This window comes from Ursus maritimus, unplaced genomic scaffold, assembly GCF_017311325.1.
Source record: "Ursus maritimus isolate PB19 unplaced genomic scaffold, ASM1731132v1 scaffold_6, whole genome shotgun sequence".
NCBI classification, from domain to species: Eukaryota; Metazoa; Chordata; class Mammalia; order Carnivora; family Ursidae; genus Ursus; species Ursus maritimus.
In genome coordinates, this window is record NW_024426774.1 from 34,775,699 (window position 1) to 34,799,319 (window position 23,621).

The 23,621-nt window shown below is 45.1% G+C and overlaps 1 protein-coding gene across 1 annotated transcript in view; it reads left to right on the top strand.

The window, feature by feature from the left end:
• Positions 1-23,621, top strand: part of ACOXL (acyl-CoA oxidase like) — a 317,436-nt gene that overhangs the window by 76,916 nt on the left and 216,899 nt on the right. The window contains exon 10 of the mRNA XM_040623184.1: positions 8,739-8,773. Coding sequence (XP_040479118.1) covers positions 8,739-8,773 — 35 coding nt within the window. The remainder of the gene's footprint in view (positions 1-8,738; positions 8,774-23,621) is intronic.

Below are 23,621 nucleotides of genomic sequence, written 5' to 3' on the forward strand. Positions count from 1 at the left end.
CCTTAATACCCATCACCAGGCTAGCCCAATCCCCCCCCCACCCCCCGCATCTGAAACCCTCAGTTTGTTTCCCAGAGTCCATAGTCTCTCATGGTTCATTCCCCCTTCTGTTTACCCCCCATTCATTCTTCCTTTCCCTCTCCTACTGATCTCCCTGCTATTCCTTATGTTCCACAAATAAGTGAAACTATATGATAATTGTCTTTCTCTGCTTATTTCCCTTAGCAAAATCTCCTCCAGTCCTGTCCATGTTGCTGCAAATGTTGGGTAATTGTTCTTTCTGATGGCTGAGTAATATTCCGTTGTACATATGGACCACATCTTCTTTATCCATTCATCTGTTGAAGGGCATCTCGGTTCCTTCCAGAGTTTAGCTATTGTGGACAATGCTGTTATGAACATTGGGGTGCATATGGCCCTTCTCTTCACTACATCTGTATCTTTGGGGTAATTTCTAATACCTGCATGTGAATCTATAATTATCTCATACTAAAAAGTGTAATTTAAAAATACATTATTACTTCAATAATGGATCTACCGTACTGTTTTTAATAGCTGCTGACATATTTCATGGAATGCTTTATTTTAGCCTATATCCTGTAAGCCTGGGCAGAGGGATTTTTGTTTGTCTGTTTATGTGTTTTGTGTACTTTTTTTGTGTGTGTGTGAAGATTAGATGAGAAAGTAGGTAAAAATTAGAAGGAGGAAAGTGTTTTTCTTTCTTTGAAATAAGCTTCTTCAAACTATTTTTATATTTTACATTAAAAAGAGAGATCCTTTCCTGGGAGTTTTACTCTTGACCCTGATGGAGGGTCTGGGGGGTCAGAGTGGGTCCGCAAGCTGTGGTGGGGTCTCTAAGCTGCTGTGACAGGCTATGAACAGCCTTTCATTTTCACGCATTTAACAGCCCCAAATCCACCTTAGAAATGCCCTCAAATGTTTTTGTTATTGTCTGCATTTGAGGGCGTCACCTATTTTTTCCCCTTTGTACATTTCCTTTTCTTCTCTTTAGCCTCCTCCTCCTCTCCTGGCTGACACTTTGACTTAGTAATCAAGTTTTCACTTAAGTAGTATTTGCCACTGAAAGTTCCGGAGTTTTCTGGGTTAGGTATTCTGTGATGTAGGCTGCACCCAGAATCCAAGTCCATTGTCATGCTGATTTCTTTTACATTGAAGTTAGGCTTTCTGGGACAAGAGGGTGTGATTCATGATATTATAGAACACCCAACAGTTCCTATCATGAGAAGCAAAGAAACCAAAATCCACAATTATTTTGTTTGAAACCTAAAACCTAAAATGCATTCGTGAACAAACTGTAAGCATCAGAGGAACCCCCTGGAGGGAGTTCAGTAGTTCATGAAGCTGACTGTTCAGCTCTGGGTACCAGGCACGCAAAGAGGAACCAGGCCCTGCTGCACACTCACGGTGCTGTGACATAGACCATGGCCACTGAATGACAACGACAAACACAACAGCCAGCCTCCTGAAGCCCTTACCATTGCCAGGCCCTGAGACCTTCCTCCCCTGTGTCTCCTGGGGACCACAGTTACTGTCATCTCCGCAAAGGAGGGCACTGAGGTAGAGAGCAGGGGGCTCCTCCACCTGCCAGATCCCCACAGCGCACGGGGCTTGGTCCCTGGAAAATGCCTAGCAGAATGGGTCCACGGTGCTCTAACTGTGGGGCAGCAAGTCAAGGTTAACAAATGTTTTCATTTCGGGTGAATTGCGGGCCAACACAAGTCCTTGTGAAAACCCATCTAGTTGTTTTTTAAGCAAGATGTTTAGTCCAAAAAGACAGTGTGTGGCTCAGGTTCTTGGGGACAGCAGTGAGGAACAGCACCATCACTGGTCTTACCTTTTTAGTCATTTGGGGCTTAGAGTCTTAAAAACAACCTGTTTTCTTAGGTTGGTTAAACAACTGCTGCCTACATTTCAATGTTCGTTCGATGTTAATTTCCATTGATTTAGCAACTTATCTTTTACATCAGGTTTGAAAGTTTCAGATCTGAATTGCTAGGTTTCTGACAAATCTGAAAAGATCCTACACATTATGCACATCCCTTTCTTTCCCTAAATGTTAGTGTGTCTTTTTCTTGATTTTTTTGAGTTTTTTTCCCCTTAATTTAAGGGACCAAGGAAGGATAATATCACCAAATAAACTCAGTAATGAAAAATATGTTGCCGTTTTTCTTCCTCCTGCCTCTCTTGCTGTTTTCTCCCTCTTTCGAGGGCAATGGCAAGAAGGAGGGCAGGGCTGCCGCCTGTTGAGACTCACCCTTGGCCTCCAGGAAGCTGGCTGTGTCCTTGCAGGCCAGCAGCGAACAGTGGACCTCAGCAGGGTGCACACACCTCTCCCTGATGACTGGGTGATCACCCGGAAGCAGCAGGAGGCCTCGTTTCCCAAAACATAACCTCAGGCCTGCCCATGAGCCTGCCTGAACTCGCAGTGATGAGAATCCCTGAAGTTGAGTGGAGGACACTGAAAGGACATTAAGAGCACATAAAGTGCAAATAGCTTTACTATGTGCTGTACCATCATCATCACCATCACAGCAGGTAGTAAGAGTCATCTACGCCAAGCATATTGCTATGCTCTTTCTGTACATCATCTCATTCAGTGCTTCTAAACCTAGCCCTGGACGAATGGCTAAAACACCCCAGAGTTTCTGATTCAGTAGAATTAGGGCTGAAGAATCTGCATTTCTCACAAGTTCCTGGGAGACAAGGATCCTTGCTGGTCCTCATCTCTGAGGTCTACGTTAATCTGTCTAAAACAACGCCATTTTACATTGAAGAGAAGGCAAGAAAAGTCAGGACACTTGACCCCAGAGCTCATTGCTACTGACCATAAGCATCTGTTCAGCACAGTTAATTTTTCAGAGGAAGTAGCAAGTGCCTAAGAAAGCCCTAGACAGATGCCAAGGCTAAGGACTAGTGAGTCGTGGCAGGGGTTTGAGAGTCAGGCATGGGAGGCCAGGAAGAACTGGGGTGATGCCTGTGGAAAGAGCAGTCCTGGAGGGTGCTTGTGTGGGGAGCAAGGGGGTCCTGGTTATTATCAGGAGAGAACAGTGCTGGAAAGACAGCCAGGGAAGGGGTTAAGGAACCATTTGGTGGATTACTTTCTCCCTGTGCTGGCTTCCTGGTGTCAGCACACCGTGGCTCTGTTTGTGTGGGATTCTGTCCACACCATGCTTCTTCTTCTCCTCTTCAGGCTCCTTTTCCATATTTCCCATAAAAGGGGAAGGAATAGTTGAAAACTGCAGGAAGAAAATAAGCAAAAAGCTTTTCTTTTGGAGTTTATTTTGTGATGGACCCTTTGGGCCCATGAAACTTAAAAAGAAGTAAATTAGAGAAAATCTTCATGTAATTATAGGAAAAAGAAAGAAGACTCATGAATAACATGAAAGCTTTTTCTAGATTTGTCAAAAGCTAATTAATTCAGATTTGAAGATTTGAGAACGCAGGGAGAGACTTGGCAATATGGGAAGGTGTAAAGTGAGGTTGCAGACTGGTGGCCCCCTGGCCAAATTCCACTCCCATTATTTTGGCTCACATTATTTGAAAAATATGCAAATCCATTTATTTTATTTTATTTTTTAATAATATTTTTTATTATATTATGTTAGTCACCATACAGTACATCCCTAGTATTTGATGTAAAGTTCCATGATTCATTACTCGTGTATAACACCCAGTGCACCATGCAATATGTGCCCTCCTTAATACCCATCACCAGCCTATCCCATTCCCCCACCCCCCTCCCCTCTGAAGCCCTCAGTTTGTTTCCCAGAGTCCATATGCATTTAAAACGTGGGAGTTTTCATACTAAAGCCCTTGGTTTCCAGATTTTCTTGAGGAATAGGGAGTGCTAGCATCGGGGCAGTGGCTGGTTGGTAGCTGACCCTGAAAATGGGAATGGCTCTTGGTCATAGCCCCTGCCAGCATATCACCCCAGTCTAGAAGGTTCTGGGCCCAGACTTGGAGCACCACCACTCACCAGCAGGGCCACTTTGGGACCGGCATTTAATGGACTCTTCCTCCTCACCAGCCCTCGGCTGGTTTGTGAGTGTGACAGCACGTCATAAACATGCAGCACAGTGGACCTGTAAGAAGGGGGTTCCCAACAACACAGGCACCCTTGGTCAAGTGGGCATTAGGAAGAGACGCTTAGTGACAGCCTGTGGACAGGGAAGGGAACCCATGTAAGAGAAGTGCCCTAAGACAGTGTCACCCATTTCTTTCCTTAAAAAAATTTTTTTAAAGATGTTTTAAAAATATGTTTTCTAAAATTATTATGATTATTTTACAAGATCCATGCAGTCTACGTGGTGCTTTATAGGGCGTATCCAGCTACAGCTGGTGCACTTTGGGGGGTTTTATGGCAAATTATTCTCGGATTACTCTTTAATGCAGCAAGGTCTGCCTGTTGTCTGAGCTCCCTGGGTCATATGGAAAACCCTCAGACTTGATACAAAACAGCTGCCTCAGTCAGCTGTTCCAAAAAAGGAGCAATTTTAGGCCGAAGCAGCAGGAAAAAGGTTTTTTAGCTGGTGGAGATTTTGAAAAATGTTAAATTGCTCTTTCCTTGCCATTAAAATGTGATTTAATTTTGTTATTAACAAATTGTGTAAATCTAAAAAGAAGGACTCTGAGTGGGAGTTTGTTAAGTGCATTCTGGTAATACTTACAGTATGTCCTGGGGGGTTGTTCTCCAGGGAGGGCAGCAGCACAAAACTCCAGCTGACCTCCATGTCCCCGGGCCTCTGCCCTGGCTGGGCTGGGGTCAGGGGGCCAACCCCTAGGCCTCCCTCCTCTCTCTCCTCTGGGTTCCTGCTGAGACCAGCAACAAAAGGGTCAATTGTCTGAGGCCTCCCTTTGTCTCAGGGGGCTCTGTGGGCCTCTCTGAATGCCAGAGCGTCTCTGTGCACATGGGTCAGTGCATGTGTGCATGTCTGTAAGAATGTGTATGTGTGCATATGTGCCGGTGCCTGCATATGTCTGCATCTGAGTGCTGTGTGAGCATGTGCGTGCATGTGTGCACATATGAACACATGCTCGTTGGGACATGTGCACACACAAGTGGTGTGCATGTGCACGCATATGTGTGAGTGTGGATATGCATGCATGCAAAAGTGTGCACACCTGCATGGGTGTGTTGGGTCTCAGTGCGCACACGTGTGTACATCTGTGTGCACGTGCATGTGTAAATTGGTTATAAAATCTGCATGAGTGCATGGTTGCATGCATGTCTGTGCAGACACAGGCAGGAGCGAGACTTGTTTAAAGCATTTCTGAGTTGCTGATGCTTCTTAGCAGGGGTGACGGCTCAGAGAGGCCTGACTAGCTAGGTTCCTAATGCCAGGGCAGAAGATTATCTCTGGGCCATCTCTCAGCAGATTACACAGTTGCCTTTGTCTTGTATTTGCTATGGTACAGAAGCCTCAGAGAATTTTCTACCTCCCCTGCCTTCTCTAGGGTCAGATAATATGCAGGAGGAGGAGGAATAGACACAGTCTCCTTACTCATGTTCCAACCTGGGACTTTACGGCAGGGCCTTATGAGGACTTTTCTACACCGTTCCAGTGTCTTGTCAGGGCTCCCTAATTGGATCTGGTGCATTCCGTGTGGAGTTCAAGCCATGTTTCCAGAATGACTATGCAGTGCCCTATTCCCATCCACCACAGGGGTCGGTTCCCACCAAGCTCCAGGCCCTTTGCATGGGTTCAGATCATCTCGTTCTCTAGCATGTTGTTACCTGGCCTGTTCCCACAGAGGCCCGCGGGATGCTGGGGCGGGTCGGTGTGATTCCCTGATTCGCACTCGTCCTTCACAAAGACGTCCTTTTTAAAATGACAATAAAACAAACATATTTGATTCAGAAGCCAGGAAAAGACAAATAAAACTGCTTAATTGAAATTCATTTCTGTGAAGGATTTATCACCCAGCCTCTTTTAACCAGCACGGCTACCACCGAAAGACTTCCTCTGCTTTTTTCTTATTTTTGTCCCTCCCACGCCCATTTTCTCTCCCCACTCCAGCAAAGGCATATCTTTCAACTGTGGAAAAGCCACCAATTAAGCAGTACTCTAAAGCTTATCAAAATTTTCAGTTGGTAAAATTATCTTATAATTAGCCTCACTGGAAGCCAGAACTTTTTAACTCCAGGAAATGTAAAGTTACGTGGCATGTGAAATCGTAAATTGCTCATCCTGACCTTTTGGCTGCATTTTCTGTTTTTATTTCCTTCCCTAAATAATTTCCTCCTTGTTCTTTAAATTCTTGATTGTCCTGAGGCATCTTCCTTTTCCGTTTGCTTAAATCTCAAAAAAGTATACTCCCGGTTCAGCGGACAGATAATTGAATACATTCAGGTGAGTGTGATATGAAATCACCTTAATGTTATATATTTCATGCCTTCACTTCTAGATAATCTTTTTGTAAAATTAAGCCTATCCCCCGCCTCCCCAGTCCTGGCTCACCGATGTCAGTTCTGCATTTGGGGTATGCATGGTGGTAACACACAGCCAAATGATTCTGGAGCTGAGCTGTTCGAACAGTAGCTGGGGGATTCTGGAGTGTGTCAAGCTGGACTAAGGTGTTGGGCTTGCTTTCTTTTTTAAAGGAAAATTTCAATTAAAATATAGTTGACATATAATATTATATTCATTCCAATGATTTTACTTCTCCTAACTCTCCCTCCCCTTGCCTCTTCGTCACCCCCTCCACCCTCCCACTGCCCAGGGACCCTTGTGTCATCTGGGGTCCAGGACAGCCCCGTGGACGTGACGGCCCCCACCCCCCACCGCCTCTGGGGCCGACATCAGGGGAATTACCAGTGACATGTTCGGGGATGTGAAGGTTCAGCTAGGTAGACTTCGGCCCAGATGATGCTTGGATTTTTAACTGCTGTGAGCTCCTTAAACCAGTAGTGTCCTAGTTCAACCACAAGTGGGTTGATGAGGCTTATATAGGCATGGTTGAGGCTGGTCATCATTTTTACATGATGAAATACTTTCTAAGTTCCAAGTCCTAACTTAAAAATTAAATTTTGGAAAATGAAGGGACGCCTGGGTGGCTCAGTGGGTTAAGCATCCAACTCTTGATTTCCACTCAGCTCATGATCTCAGGGTCATGAGATGGAGCCCTGTGTTGGACTCTGTGCTCAGCAGGGAGTCTGCTTGGGATTCTCTCTCTCCCTCTTCCTCTGTTCCTCATCCCCCCTCACCCGCTGACTCGCACCCTCTGTCTCTCTCTCTTAAAAGAAGTAAATAAATAAAATCTTTAAAAAATTTTTTGGAAAATGAAAACATTTTCATAAATGAGGTATTGCCTGTATATAGTGGTAGTAGTGGTAGTTAACTATTTATAGAGTTTTTCCTATCTATAGGCAGTAGGCACACGTGTGTGTACACACAGGTATAAACACAAAAATAGAAAAGTTGTTTAATCCTTACACGAGAAAATAATTATTTGCCCATTATATAGTTGCAAACACTGCGGCTCTGAGAGTTTAAGTAACTTGATGCCTGTACAGTTAGCCGTTGAACTCGTGTGGCCTGACTTTCCTGGAATCCGCTACTGAACTTGTACGAACTAGCTGGGGTCCCTGCCATATGATTCGACCCCCGCTTACGCTTGAGAGGTTTCCATGACACCCCCCACAGAGTAAAAAGGAAATCATGGCGTCACCTTGGTTTCCACTTGTCGCTGTGTCCAGCGACGGTATACACTTCCTCTTGATGTCACACATGCATTGCAGGCTTAATCTCTTTGCTGTCCTCAGAGGCGCAATTTGCTGGCCTTGGGCTTATGGGATCAGTGTGAAGATTGTGCAGATCCCCCTGGCAAGACTCTGGCCCAGGTGGTCAGTCCGCCTCATGGCCTGGTCTCCACTCGGCACTCCTGGTGCAGGGGGGTAGGAAAAGAACTCCTCCCCAGACCTGGGTATGGCAAACCTCAGATTCAGCCACACGCTAAATCCCATCCTTTCATGGCTTTGTCTCAGAGCTGAAAGAGCCCTGTTTCGCTCATACAAACAGAGAGTAGAATGGTGGTTGCCAGGGGCTGGGGGTGGGGGCAATGGGGAGGTGTTGGTCAGAGGGTATAAACTTTGAGTTGTAAGATGAATAAGCTCTGGAGATTTAATGCACAGCTTGGTGGCTAGAGTTAACAATACTGTATTGTATACTTGAAATTTGCTAAGAGAGTAGATCTTACGTGGTCTCACCGAAGAAAGAAAAAAAAAGTAACTATGTGAAGTGATGGATGTGTTCGTTAATGTGATAACGTATGGTAATAATTTCACACTGCATATGTATAGCAAGTCATCACATTGTATACATTAAATATGTACAATTTATTTGTCAGTTATATCTCAATAAAAAAATTTAAAAATTAAATTTTAAAAAATGTAAAGAAAAAAAGAAAGGAAAAAAAGCAAAAAAAAAAAAAAGAGCTCTGTTATGGAAGGTCTTCTAGATGAGAGACAGCTGTCTAATTTGAGAGACACATGAAATATTTTAGGTGTCTCTAAGACCCTTTTGAAATATGGCTATCCTTTAAGACCTGTGTTGAAACTAAAGATCTATCATTAAAAGGTGTTATTTATGAAGCATGAGCAATAGGAGATTTTAGGAAATGTTTAAAAAATAATGGATTATACTAAGTTAATTTTCTTGTGAATTCAGTATACTCTGAATATTATTTAATATGTATTTTTTCCCTCTTTTTAATTACAGCTTGGGTTGACGATAGCCATTCGCTACAGCCACAGGTAAAGTTAATTTTTTTTTTTCTCCTGAAGACATAATCTTACTGGTTTATAGCTTTTGGTTTGCTCAAGTCTGTGGGTTTTTGAGCTTAATTTTGGTGGCCGCTGTACCCATGATATCAATTCACAGTGATTAGAACTGTTCTGGTGGCTTGACTGGTAAAGGTTACTGGCTATTTGGAGGAATAGGGTTTCTATGTAAAAGTGGTGGTAGGTAGTGCATTTCTTATAAAACAAAAAATGGACTGCTGTAGGGTAATTTCTGGGTAATGTATTCTGTCTAGGGATAAGAACAGAAATCAGGGATGTCCTGCATGAGAGGTGGAGGCCGGGCAAACAGAAAGCTGGGTGAAGGCTTGTTAGTGAAGCCCCTGGCCCCTCCATGGGGGCCCCCCTCTTACATCTGAGAATGGCTAAAAGCTCCATTGTTTGTCTTGCTTCATGACTTCTGCCTGTTTCTCAAGTGCGCCGTGTTTATGAAAAATGTTGGTTTCTTGTATTAATATTCATCAAAATGTATTAAGATGTTGAATTAGTGAAAGATCCCATCTCCATGGAGGGGCAACAAAGCAATGTCCCTCCCATCCTTACACAGACTGCTCACAGCCTCCCCAAAGTGCCACCCACTGGTTAGCTTGGGACATCTGGCCAGCTCTCCGCTAACGAACCGTAGTTACCTCCAACGAGATTGCCTTCTACAAATGCTTGTAGCAGGTTGCATGTACTCGTTTACATCCAGCTGTGACTCGAGCCACAAAGTGGGCCGTCAGAGAGGCCTTGAAGTGCTGTTGGTGCCCTGTGTGGGGTAGAGCAGGAAGACGGCAGGACTGGGTGAGAACCACTCAGAACTGGGAATGAGTGTGTGGGAAGAAAAGTGTTCATGCTGGACGTTTCTGGATACTCTTGGAAGAACGCCGTTCCAGAGGAGCGCAGCATACTTTGATGTTTGGGGATCGTGGGTGTGCCTGATGCTCACGCCCGGCCAGGCTGAACGTCCTGCAGAAGCACCTGTTCCCTTGTCAGCACGGCCAGGCCACTGCCACGGACAGGACCTACAGCTGCTCTGCACTTGGGAAGCCTGGTGTGGACAGTGGGCCCCGGACTCTCATGTGGGCGGCATACATGTGGGGTGTGTGTGGGATGGCAGATATTGCCCTTTCCATTCTTTTCCTATTGGTGGAACTTTCCTTATATCTGAGTCCCTCTTCTCAAGAAAAGTAGCCGCCTCCTTCCGCATGAGAGCTAAAGGTGCCTCTTCCCTGAGAAAGCTAAGGTCTTGCTCTAGTTCAGAAAACAAACGTGCTTGTTCCTGCGATGGTGAGGGTTACCCTGCGGCTCTGTGGAGAGTTCTAACTGGCGCAGAAACTCAGAGTCTCTATGGAGCTGGAGAAGAAAGCCTCTTTTTAATCCTTGGTGAGGCTGAGGGACTTTTGCCAGCTATCAGTCTTTTCGAGTCAGGACGTCAGGTAAGATAGCAGAGCCGGGTAGACCCGACGGAAGGCTGGGTGGTGACTTTGCCCCTGTGTTTATGTGGGGGTCAGGCCTGTGTTGCGGAGAAGATTCCTGCTCACCCCGCCCTCGGCCAGGGCAGGCGCCTGGCATCGTTCTGTATGGTTACCAATACCTCACTGGGTTGGTGGAGACTCTTCTGTCCCTCCTGCTGCCTGACCCTGTCACCCACCTCTGTCCTCAGAAGGAGGAAGATGAAGAGTGTGGGTTTCTGGTTGTGTCTCTTCTTTAAAAAAAAATCCTGCTAGTTTGTTTCGATTAATTGAAGCTTCAATCTTTCTGTTGACCACTTTTTTTTTTTTTTTGGTGAAATACACCTAACATAAAATTTGTTATTTTAACCCTGAAAAACGGTTAAGAAGTATACAGTTCAGTGATAGTAAGTACATTCACATTCTTATGCAGCTATCACCACATCTATCTCTAGAACTTTTTCGTCTTCCCAAAGTGAAACTCAATACTCATTGAACGCTGACTCCCCACCCCCACTGCCTCCAGCCCTTGGTAACCCCCATTCTACTTTCTGTCTCTGAATTTGATAGTGTCCTCATATAGGTCGAGTTAAACAGTATTTGTCTTTTTGTGTCTGGCTTCTTTCACTCAGCATGATGTCCTCAGGAGTCAACCATGTTGTAGCATGTGTCAGATTTCCTTCCTTTTTAAGGCTGAATAATACTCCACTACGTGTGTGTGTGTGTGTGTGTGTGTGTGTGTGTGTATCTATATATCTATATGGATATATAAATATATATATCACTTTTTGCTTATCCTTTCATCTGTCAACAGACGTTTGGGTTGCTTCTGCCTTTGGCTATTGTGAATCATGCTGCTATAAACATGAGCGTATAAAAATCTCTTTGAAACCTTGCTTTCAATTCTTTTGGGTATATACCCAGACGTGGAGTTGCTGGATCACATGGTAATTGTATTTTTAGGTTTTTGAGGAATCGCCATACTGTTCTTCTGTTGATTACTTTTTAAAATGGGGTTGTAGCGTAAGTGTATGTAGTTCTGGGTCCCCTTCAAACCTCACAGTTGCTATTGAGAAATGGTTTCCATTTCTATTGTCATGTCTACCCAGAACCCAGATGCTGGAATTGAGGGCTTCCTAGGTCCTCTTTGTGTGGGTAAGGATACTTTTGGAAACAAGGTTTGGGGCTTGAGGTTCTAATCACCAGGTCTGTTTCCCAAATTCTAACAGGAGGACCCGGACCAAGAGCAATGGTGTGAGATTCCTGTAGTAGATGGGGGTGGGATGAAGGGAAGGGAGGAGGTGAGCGTGGCTCCAGATGGCAGCATTGGGAGGGTGGGTTCACTTAGGAGCGGGATGGAGGGACTTCAAGGACGTGAGTATGCAGAGAAGGAGAGGAATCACTGAATCCTATAGACTCGGTGGGCAGGCAGTGCCTCTTGGGCTGCCATAGACACAGGGGGCAGAACAGCCCGGAACCGGGGAGTCCTTGCATGGCAAAAGAGGGACTTAAGGCCCAAAGGATGCCCAGTTTTGTTTTTATACTTCTGCATTTTTGCTACAGCCATCAAATCTCCCTTGTTATGATGAACAGAGTCAGAACATCCTTTCCCCTGGTTCCCGTACTAACACATGTCCACCCCAGTGACTCCCACCTGCCTCAGACATGCTGGTTCTGCCTCTAACTCTTGCTAGACCAATAACGCCAGACCTGGTTGTGTGGTATGGGAGTGTGTGTGTGTGTGTGTGTGTGTGTGGAGAGAGAGATGTCATGTGGGGTCAGGTGCTGAGGGGTCAGGAAGTGGAGAATGACAAAGTCATATTCTGATGGTAGAGACGTGCCAAGCAAGGGAGAGCATCGACCGTGACCGACTGTGCCTTTGACAACAGGTCCCGCACACATTTCACTTATTATCAAGGTGTTTTAATTTATTTTTGTAAAGTCAAGTCATTTTCACAGAGTGGAAAAATTGTCTCTTGATGTTCATTCCCCCACGGCTTGGCTTGAGGTTTTCGAGTGGAATCCACACAGTGGTGACAGCTGGGTAACCCCCAGAAGTGCCCTTTGCAGATAACAGCTCTTGGGGCCCCACCACCCACACAGTGGGGAAATTGTTCCCCACTGTGTGGGTGTTTTGTTTTTTTCTTTTTCTATAAGTTTGAAAGAGAGTTTAGATGTTCTTCCTGTCTGTCACTGTGCAGCAGCCCGGAGAAGCCTGCTCCCTCCTGGTGGGAGCTCCTGGGCAGAGACAAAGTGGCTCAGAAGTGATCATCTTACATTTGGCTCTGGCTTCTCTGATACAACAGAGAGGCCACGTAAGCCAACAGCGTGGCATTTTTGCACATGGCACCTGTGTCCACGTTTCGAAGAATAGCCCATGGAAGCAGGGTGGGAGAGTGGTGAACTAGCCCCCGACAGAATTATTTTGTTTTTTGTTTCTGTTGATTGTCTTCCTTTAATAAATAAGGAGGGAAGCAAATTTTCCACTTGGCCCTGTTCAGTTAAATGGAAGTTCACAGAGGTTTGACTTTTAGATGAAGCCTAAAGATGTCTTTCCCACAACTGACACTTTCTATCAGTTTCTTATAGGCCCTAACAAAGGCCAAATTTGGTACCCTGTCCCAGGCCTGTGCCTTAACCCTAATTTCGGAGTTACGGGTACCAGTCCCCTAACAGGCTTTGGTGTTCCCTGAGGGCTGGCGAGGGGAAGGGAGGATTGGAGAGCTTGCGTGTGATCAGTCCCAGAGAAGTGGGCGAGTTGACAGTTTGACGATCCCTGAGTTGGACTTTGGAGGGCATGGCCTACGCTGAAAATGCAGACCCCATGATTAAATGACATTCTGAGACTGCCCTCGAGTGTTTGCTTTGAATGAGCCAGAGGGCCTAGCAAGACGTGAAGGGGTCATGTACTTTTGTGTTCTGATTTAGATTAGAAGTGGAGTTTGAAGTTCATAGATGAATCAGAATGCTTATTGAACGGACAGGCTGCATCAATGAACAAATGAAATTGTCATCTTGAAATACAAAGGGAGGGAAAGACAAGAAACAGGGCCATCAGGCCTGTTGGACTTTGATTTCAAGTGTTGGCAAATACCTAGCAACTCCCATTTGGAGCTGGTTTGATCTTGTGGAGACAGCTGGGGGACACTGTTGTTCTCCAAATTTTGTAAAAATAAACAAAGATGCCTTTCTGCCCTTTTTTTCCCCCTTCCAGGGAATAGTTGTTTCTGTCACTGGGGCTTTCTGGCCGACTGTTCCATCTGTCTCTTTTTCAGATTTCACAGTGAGGCCCCCACCAGATTTGTACACAAGGTTGCCAAGAAATTTATTCAACCCCAATGGCATAATCTTAAAAGCGACGCCATCTTTTGGAAGGTTGCATTTTAAAGATAACCTCAACACAAAATATTGCCCCTGAAGAGCAGAATACAAATGCTCACAGGGTGTCTGCGTTATATGGTCTGACTCCGTGAGGACCTCCAGTGCTGCAGGTGTGTTGTTGGCCTCTGACAGCAGAGCTCTGCCCGGGGCTGTGGGTGTGCCTGGAGAGACATAGATGCTTTTCAGGGTCCAGGGGAGTAAGGGGTATGTGAATGTGCCTTCCTGTGCCTCTCCCATCCCCTTTGATCCCTTGTCTGATTTTAATTTGGTGGCCTTATTCTCCAAAGACATTCTGGCCCAAGCTCTCAGCCATTTCCCCAGTCAAACCTGGGGGAAACAAACATGTCTGGTGCCACACCCACAGGATGATCTCTGGGAGGGTATTTTGCCTGCCAGTAAGAGGATCTTTCTCAAATACAGATCTGATTATTCCCTCCCACTCAAAAGCTTCCAGCGGCCTCTGTGCTCAGGGAACAGAATTTTGACCCCAGGCTTTATATCCAAAACTGTCTCCTCAAATTTTGCAGCCCTGAGCTTCCTGCCTGCTCGGCCCCTTGCTCTTGCTATTTCCTTTGAAGAATTAACTTCCCTTCTCTTCTGCATTAGTGAACTCCTACTCCTCCAGGGGCCCCTTGGATGGAAAAGATGTCACCTCGTTTTCAAAAATGCGTCAAGGAACCATGCTCCTTTCTGTTGTTAAGGCTCAGGGCTGACCTCAACTTTGTGTCTGTTCCTTTCTATATCAGGGAGCAGGTTGGAGAGGCAGACTGCATTCTTGTCCCCCTCACACATCAGAACACGTGGACTCCACAACCCAGCGCTTAGAGCCAAGGCCATTTGGCAAAGCCATTCTGTGTGGGTGCATTTGGAAGGAACTGGTCAGTCTTTCTTTTGTGGTATCTCTGAAGAATGACCACCCCCCTACTTTCAAAAGGGTAAGGACCTAACTTAAATTGATCCAGAGATTTGACAAAACACCAATTCAAACATAAAAACATAAATGTAAATATTTTGTATAATGATAAGCTAATTTAGAGCAACAAGCTAATTAAAAAATTTATATGTAAAGGCAAAAGACCTGGATTAGCCAAAGCAAGTTTGAAAGAGTTGAAACACTTACACTACCTGACTTCAAGACTTACTATAAAGATACAGGAATCAAGACAGTGTGGTGCCGGTGAAAGGACAGATAGGCCACTCGAACAGAATGAAGAGTCTAGAAGCAGACCCACACATATATGATCAATTGATTTTCAGCAGAAGCACCAAGATAATTCAATGGAGAAAGGATACAAATGGTACTGGAACAATTGAACACCCTTTAAAGAAAAAAAAAAAACCAACCCAAACCCTCAACCCTTACCTTACAACATGTACTACTATGAACAAAAATGGGTCATGTGCACAGAATAAAACCTAGAACTGAAAACTTTATAGAAGAAAACATAGCTGCCGATCTTTGTGACCTTGGGCAAGGCAAAGATTGCTTTGGATGCAAAGAGCATAAACTATGAAAAAAAATTTGGTAAAATGGATTTTTATCAAAATTAAAAACATCTGCTCTGTGAAAACCACTGCTTAGAGACTACAAGCCACAAGCCAGGAGAAAATATTTTCAAAACACATATCTGATAAAGGACTCGTATCCAGAATATGTGTAGAACTCCTACAGAACTTTAACAAGAAAGCAATTTAATACATGGGCAAGAAAACTCTTGAGCTGATATTTTACCAAAGAGACACAAATGAGATGGCAAAAGAGGTGTAAGAGATGGCAAATGAGCACATGAAGAGACGCTTGACCTCATTAGTCATTAAGGAAATGCAAATTAAGACCACAACGAGATACTATTACACATATATCAGAATGGCTTAAACATACACACACCAAAAAAAAAAAAAAAAAAAACCCCCCCCCCAAACAACAAAACGCAAAACCACAAAATCCTGACAATACAGTATGAGGCTGCTGATGAAGATACGGAGAAATTACAGCTCTCCTACACCGTTGGTGGAAAAGCAAAATGGTGTGGCCACTTTGAGGATCCTTTGAGTTTCTTATAATGTTAAACATCACCTTACCATGTGACCCAGTGACTCCACTCTCAGGTAGCCCTAACACGAGGGTAATGAAAACATGTGCCCAAACAAAGGCTTTATGCAAATGTCTATAGTGGCTCTGTTCACAATAGCCGGAAAGTGGAAACGATCTCAGATGCCCTTCACCTGGGAAGTGGATAGACATTCTATGGCCCATCTGTGCAGTGAAATAGTACTCGGCAATAAAAAGGCATCACTGTGAGTGGAGGAAGCCAGACTGCAAGATGCACATGCTGTGTGAGTCCACTTGTATGACATTCTGGAAAAAGGAAACTCGTGGGACGAAAAGTGGGTAGGGGGAGGGGTTAACTAGAAACTGGCATGAAGAATTTGGGGGGGAGGTGATGGACATATTCTAAATCTTGGTTGTGAGGGTTCCACGACTGTATATTTTTTCCCCCAGAACTGTAACAGCTGAAACAGGGGAATTTTACTGTAAGTGAATGAAACTTCAATGAACTTGAATTAAAGAGAACTAAGGGAGGGGAGAGCCTGGGCCAGTCTTGTGTGAGACCACCTTGTCTGAGGCCACGTTAATCGTCCTGTGTCCAAGTGCTTCTGAGTAGGGAATTATGTTGTGTTTGGTATGCTCAGGGTGAGGCATTGGTTTCATAGTTTTGCTCACTTGATTGTTTTCAGTGAACGTGAGCTGTTAGGTGTGTAACCGCATGCAGGTTAACTTGCTGGTCTTTCTAAGGCTTCCCATGTGAGCCGGTTCACAGGTGCAGTCAGAACTTTCGTCAACCCTGGACTTTTCAGATTGAAAGGTGCTGGAGCCAGGCCCTCTTAGGGGGCAGTTTAGCCTGAGGCAGTTGGGTTTGACCTTATTTTTCACTCACTAGGTTGCTGCCAGGGAGGGGGGCATTGGCAGGGGGCTGCCAGAGCCGGCCCTCCATTCTGTGGTTCACTGAGTCTGCAGAGGGCGCTGGGACGACACGTTGGGCTTGGCTTGCTCCCCTCCGTGGAGCTGAGGTCCCCAGTGCAGGTGCCTGAGGTCACGTTCCAGGAGGCACTGCTCATCTCATCCATCTGGAAAACTCATCGGCTGGCTGGTCTCTCCCTGGAGACCCGGGGAATGGGGTGCAGCTGTTTCCAGATCTCACCAGTGAGAGAGTAGTGAGAAAGCAGCTCTGCGTTCCACCCCCCTGGCTGCTGAGGCAAATGTGGCAGGTGTCACCCCAACTCCCACTTGGTTGATTGCCACCGAGCACTGCGCAGGGGGCAGGGCCCCAGGCACCCAGTGAATGGGCTGCAGCCCAGGGCACCGGGGCTAAGGGCAGACAGGGAAACCAGCCTGGATGAAGATCACCAGCACACTCCTCACTGTGCTGAGAGGAGCTGCCATTCTGCCAGGCCCAGGGGAGGCAGATCATGAACCATAGTCTAGGCTAGTGTTTATGAGCCAAGCTGGGTGGGGGAAGTGCAGGGTCCTTCTCTGTATTCTCTTGACTGGTACCATAATGCCCTGGTCCAACAGATCACCTATAGTGAACAAGAAACTGGTCATCACCCATTTTGGAGGAGAGTTTACTAAGGCCCTGGTATTGTTTCTGTTAAGTGGGAGAGGACAGAGGGGTTCTCTGATCAGCCTGATGTGTTGGGGGGACTGGTCCACAGGCTGATTTTCTATGGCTTTACCTGCAAACTTGGTTTAAGGTTCTACACCCCGTCTTCCTGAAGAATGTTTCTCAAGTTTTAATGTAGAGTTAAGTTGGCAAAACGTAATCCCAAGCCTCTGTTAAACTAGCCACAGAAAATTCTAGATTTACTCCCTTCCAGTCACCAGATTGCCACATTTATAGGTTATTTTTTCCTGTATGAAAGACATTTTGGCCTCTTATGTGGCTCGCGCTATTTATATGCATCTGGAACATTCTGTACACAGAGGACTGGGCCTGTGGAGGACCTGAGGGGTCTCCTGAAGGGGGAAGCACATGTGCCATCCGCTGTGGGCCCAGTGGGAAAGGAATCGTGCAAGGTAGCTCTTTTTTCTTTTTCCTGAGGTATCTTATCAGTTAGATTTTGCTTCCTGCTGAGGTTGGTAGAGCCTCAAGTGCCAAGTAGAGAATGAAATATGTAAATTTACACTCCTGAGTCTTTTATAAGGTAGATGTGACTGCTTATCACAGCGGCTTGTTCTGTTCTACAAGACAGCTTCCTCCCCCTTCGAGTTTGTGGTGGGTGGAGATGGCGGGGGTGTTAGAGGCACAGACGGAGGCACATTTATAGCCTCACGTGTAGGCATCCGCAGATGTCCACAGCATTCCTCCTCCAGGGAACGAACTGCTCCCCTGTCCACATTCCCAACCATGTTGGCCTCTTACCTGGTGGTACATCTTGCAGTTATTGATTCACACTCCTTCTAGACCAGGAGCTCTGAACTGGGGAATTTTGTACCCCAGGACATTTGGTGGTATTTTTGGTTGTCCCAACTACTGGCATTCAGCGGGTGGAGGCCAGGGGTGCTGCTAACCGTCCTATAATGCATGTGGGATAGCCCCTCACCACCACGAGAACTATCCTGCCCCAAAGGTGAATAATCCCAAGGTGGAGAAACCCTGCCCTAACCGAGAGCTTCTGAAGGTCAGCCCAGTGTTCATTTGATCTTCGGGGCCTGGCATGTATCATGTGTTCAGTCAGCAGAGATTGAAGCAAATCCGTTATTAAGAGGCTCACATGCTATGTTGGCTTTTGTGTTGACAAAATACTCTCCTGAAAACCTCTTTGTCCTCTTTTGTTTGCCTCTTTGCTTAAGCATAGAAATCAAATCAGCTTTCAATTAATCATGCTAATGGGCAGGAGAGAATGGTAGCCTCTCCTAAATGGCGTCTCACCCAGAATGCATTTATGGTTGTCTGTGCAACGGTGGAGAAGTACAAATCAACAATCAGCCTCTTTGTCACTTTCTGGAGCCAGCCCTCTCCCACCCCCAGTTTGGCTGTCATTGGAGACACATGGGAGGGCTCTGCCTTGTTGATGTGTGACAGGTAATTGGAAGGCAGTCGATTATTTTACCTTGACTGTCCTATTTCCAGTCTTCTTCTCACCTCTTCCCATTTATAAAACCTTAAAATGAAAAAGAAATAAGATCTAGGGCATTAAAAAATTCCAATTGAATGTAAATTCATTTGTTTCTTCATTCAACTAGTATTTATTATCTACCATGAATAGATAAAGATGAAAGCCCCCCAGGTCTGCCTCTGGTGACTCTGGTGGGAATCCTGGATGGTAAGGGTGATGAGGGAAGTGTTTGATGTAGTGAGGCATGAATGTATGCACGTGTGTGTTTGGGGGGGGGGTGTCATTGGCTATGCCAGGCTCCAGAGGATGGGCTGGAGGCAACTTCTGGAGGAGGAAGAGGAGATTGGCAGGCAGATGGCAGGTGGAGGATATGATTAGCATTGCCAGTACAAATTCGAGACGCCCTCCCATCTGTAGCTGTTGGTGACTGTCCAGGCAGAGACTTACTGTATCCTCACCAAGGAGGCAGGATGTGATGGTTTTACACCAAGGGGATGTGGAGATTTGCACTCACACCTCTGACACCCAGCAGAAGACATGTTTCCTAAAATGTGTCACCAACCCCACTGGGAGTCCCAAGGATGATTTCATGTGGTTTACATCTCTGATATGGACTCAGCCCCAGAGAGGAGTGCTTGTTTTCTGGTCACTCACAGGGGCTATGGCCTGGCGGGAAAGCAATTAAACGACGTTTGGGCTGGAAGGGACAGTTAATGCTGATGGAAAATTTCTGTTTAAAATACATTTACTTAAGGGACGCCTGGGTGGCTCAGTCGGTTGAGTGCCTGCCTTCGGCTCAGGTCATGATCCTAGGGTCCTGAGATCGAGCCCCATATCAGGCTCCTTGCTCAGCAGGGAGTCTGCTTCTCCCTCTGCCAGCCACTCTCCCTGCTTGTGTGCTCTCTCCCTGACAAATAAATAGATAAAATCTTTATTAAAAAATACATTTACTTAAGTAAAATCTGAGTACATGCTGTGATGATATGACAGAAATCATCGAGGGCCATCCACATGGCAGTGGTCTGGAAAGCGCCCACTCAACCCCAGGGGAGAAGTGGCCAACCTGAAGTGATCCAGGAGGGACCAGAATTTTCTGAGTTCCATATCTTTGCTTGAGAAAGGGGAGGGAGGCAGTGGTCCCTGTCCCACTGGTATAGGGTGAAGGATTCAGAGACTACTGCTCTCTGCTCAGCCTGCTCCCACCCCAAGTCCTTTACACCTGATGGCCAGGCATTGGTGGGGTAGGGACGGGAGCTACCAATATGTGTTCCAAGAAATTCTCTCCCATTTGAGATAGTTGACTGACTCCAAGGGACCTATATTGTTTGAAAGGAAGCCATTGGGGATCTTTTTTTCTTCTTTTTAATAAAATTTTAAATTATTTTTTATGGTAAAAAATGCATAAAATTTACTATTTTAACTATTTTCAAGTGTACAATTCAGTGTTGTTTAGTACATTCACAATGTCATGCCACCATCACCGCTATCTATTTCCAGAACATTTTTTTATTGAAGTATAATTGACATACAATAATCAATTAATTTCAGATGTACATCATTGTGATTCAGTTATTTATTTATTTATTTATTTATTTATATTTTAAAAGATTTATTTATTCATTTTTAGTGGAGGAGGGGCAGAGGGAGAGAGAGAATCTCAAGCAGACTCCCCACTGAGCACAGAGCCTGACCCAGAGCTCAATCCCAGGACCCTGAGATCATGACTTGAGCCAAGATCAAGAGTTGGACGCTCAACCGACTGAGCCACCCAGGCGTCCCTCGGTCTTCTTTTTAATCACATGTCCTCTGTGATGAAAGTAGATAGGGAAAAAAGACATGTTAGATGTTAGAAGTGAAACGGTTCATAAAGAGGGAAGTTTGTTACTTTTTTTTTTTGTATGCGTGAAAGCAAGGGTAGAAGAATAAAAAAGTGATTCTGCCAGTTACCAAGAGTTACCCTTGACCTTAAAACCAGTCTTGATGTGGATGAAATGGCATTGTGCCCTGCTTTAGATGATTTGCTGCATGCTTCCCCATTTAACTCTCTCGGCCCCTAAGACGGGCATTACTAATTCTGTCTTGGAGATAAGGACGTTAATGCTCAGGAGGTTGAGGCATTTGTCCCAAACCACAGAGACACTGAATGAAGACCATGGTCTTTCCAGTGTACTGGAGCCCCCACTGACCTGGGCATAGTTATGAATACGAGGTGCCATTTGAGGAAATGCTCCAAAATAATCAAAGAGCAGCTTTACAGGAGAAGATACCAGGAAGTATCTGATTGGTTGCCAAAGAAATAAAATACACCATGTGTGCTGTGAAATAAGAGAGGAGATCCTGTGTACTGAGGTGAAATGGAATGTAAATCGCAACTCTTATTTGGGATTGCAACAACGCTGACTTTTCTTAGACTCAAGTGATGCAACTAAGACTGGTAATTCTCCCCGCACATCGCCTTCATCCATTCTTCCTTTCATTCATTGAACAGTTATTTTGTATCAAGTAGGATGCCTTTAGCTATGAGTAACAGGAAACCCTGGCTCAACTGTTTTAAACAGTAAGTGGGTTGTTTTCTCACTTAATGATTCCTGAAGGGAGGCAGTTTCAGGGTGGTTATTTCAGTAACTTAGTGACATCCTCAAAGACCAGGGTTGCTTTGATCTTTCTTCTCTGCAACCCTCAGCAAACTGGTTTTGTCTTTGGCTGAATCCCTCATGGTCACAAAATGGCTGCTGAGGTTCTTGCTGTCACATGCAGATGCAACAAATTTTAGCAAAAGAAGAAGACCCATCTCTTCCTATATGCCACTTTGTAGCAGCATGGGAACTTTTTTTCCAGAAACCCTTCGAGAGACTTCCCTTCTTCTTTCATTGGCCACATGAACCATCTGTCCATCCCTAAGGCTAAAACTAGCAAGGAGGATTGGGATGACTATGACTGGCTCAGTGTCTCCAGAGAGGAGGGTGAATTACATGAACAAAATTGGGATTCTATTACTAAGGAGAGAGGAGGAGGAGCTGGCCCAGCAACTGGAAATGCTGCTACATATTTAAAAATTATATTGATGGGGGCGCCTGGGTGGCACGGCGGTTAAGCGTCTGCCTTTGGCTCAGGGCGTGATCCCGGCGTTATGGGATCGAGCCCCACATCAGGCTCTTCTGCTAGGAGCCTGCTTCTTCCTCTCCCACTCCCCCTGCTTGTGTTCCCTCTCTCGCTGGCTGTCTCTATCTCTGTCGAATAAATAAATAAAATCTTTAAAAAAAATTATATTGATGATGGAAAATTTCAAGCACAAGGAGAAATAGCATAGTGGATTCCCAGTTACTCATCTCCTGGTTTCCACAGTTATCAACATTTTGACAATTTTAGTTTATTTTTATACTGCTGTTCACCTCCTGTTGAAGTATTTTAAAATAAATCCCAGATATATAATTTTTAAATGTCTCTGTACATATATTCAGTACCTTCTCTATGCCTGGTTACAGATCCAAAGAGAAAGGCCATTTTAGGGATAAGATATCAGTAAAGACACAACCTGGTATTAACTACTTTTTTGCTAAAGAGAAAAGACTAAACACCTTGAAACAAAGGAAAATGCAACATTCAGGGAGCAGAGTTTCCTCCAGAGCTTTTGTTCTGGCTGCATCTGGAATCCTTGGGATGTCAGGGAACAGGTGTCCTGCGAGGTTTGCATGGGGGGTGGGGAGGGGGTGCTCCCTGCCCTCTTAGTCACACATGGAAGGTGAGTGGAAGTTCGGCATCTCGTTTGTCATTTCCACTCTCAGGCGGATGAGGTGAATGCTTTCTAAGAGTGGGTTTTGGTTTGATGACACCTGTTTCTGCATGTTAATAGATTTCTGGGGTAAGATAGAGCCTGGTGATGTCACCTGCAGGTGCGTGAGCCTGTGGTAGCGGTCTGTTGCTTGGCATTTGTGTCACAAGGCATTGCTAGCCACATCTGTCCTCAGCTGTGAGGGTATATACAACAGCAGGCTGAAGAAAGAGATGTTTTTAACCAGAACAGAAAGTCAGATGCAACAAGCTAACTCTGGGCTGGGGTGTAAACACATGTACTTTCCCTATGGCTTCAGCTGATCTCATGTAGTTAATGGAACAAAATACAAATGTTATTTCCTTAAAATATCACGGTGGCAGTAAGAGTATATTTCCACGCACCCTTTTCTGCATTTCTTGAGCCCACCTGTTTTATGACAGGTTTAAAAGACCCCTCTTCCTCCGTGTGCATGAGACAGGAAACCTGCCTTCTTATTTTCCTTCGGTTTTTAAACATTTGCTCCTTTGACGAGAGTTCACATGCTTCACGAGGGGCAGTACCTTTGTATATAACATAAAAATAAATTCACCATTTCTCTAAATACGCTTCTCCATTTCTACCCGACAACTAAAGGTCAGATTGCAGAGCTGAATCAGTTATAGCTTCGTGTGCAGGAGATGCTCAACCTGGGCTGATTTTATCTGCTGGGCTTTGTAAAATGTTAGTATTTGCACAGTGATTAAAAACAGAAGTCTTTTGCATAACTATATTTGAAAAAAACCTTAAAAAAAAAAGAGAGAAAGAATGGAGCAATGACATGAAATGATGCCATTTGACTTGGTACTCGTGCAGTCCGGGTGGCTTTTGTAGCAGTTACAGTTCTTAGCGGAGCTTTCTAGAACGTGCATGTTGTGGTTGGGTGCCCTTTGTTTCATGCGTTGTGCATTTCAGTGCTATGTGAGAATCTATCCGACCCCAATACATTTTATTTGACATGCACAGCTGGGTCGCTGGAGCCTAGTCCAGGCCATTAAAAAGAATGCAAAGAAAACACAGACAATCTATTCATCAGAACGCTGTGAAAGGAAGACTT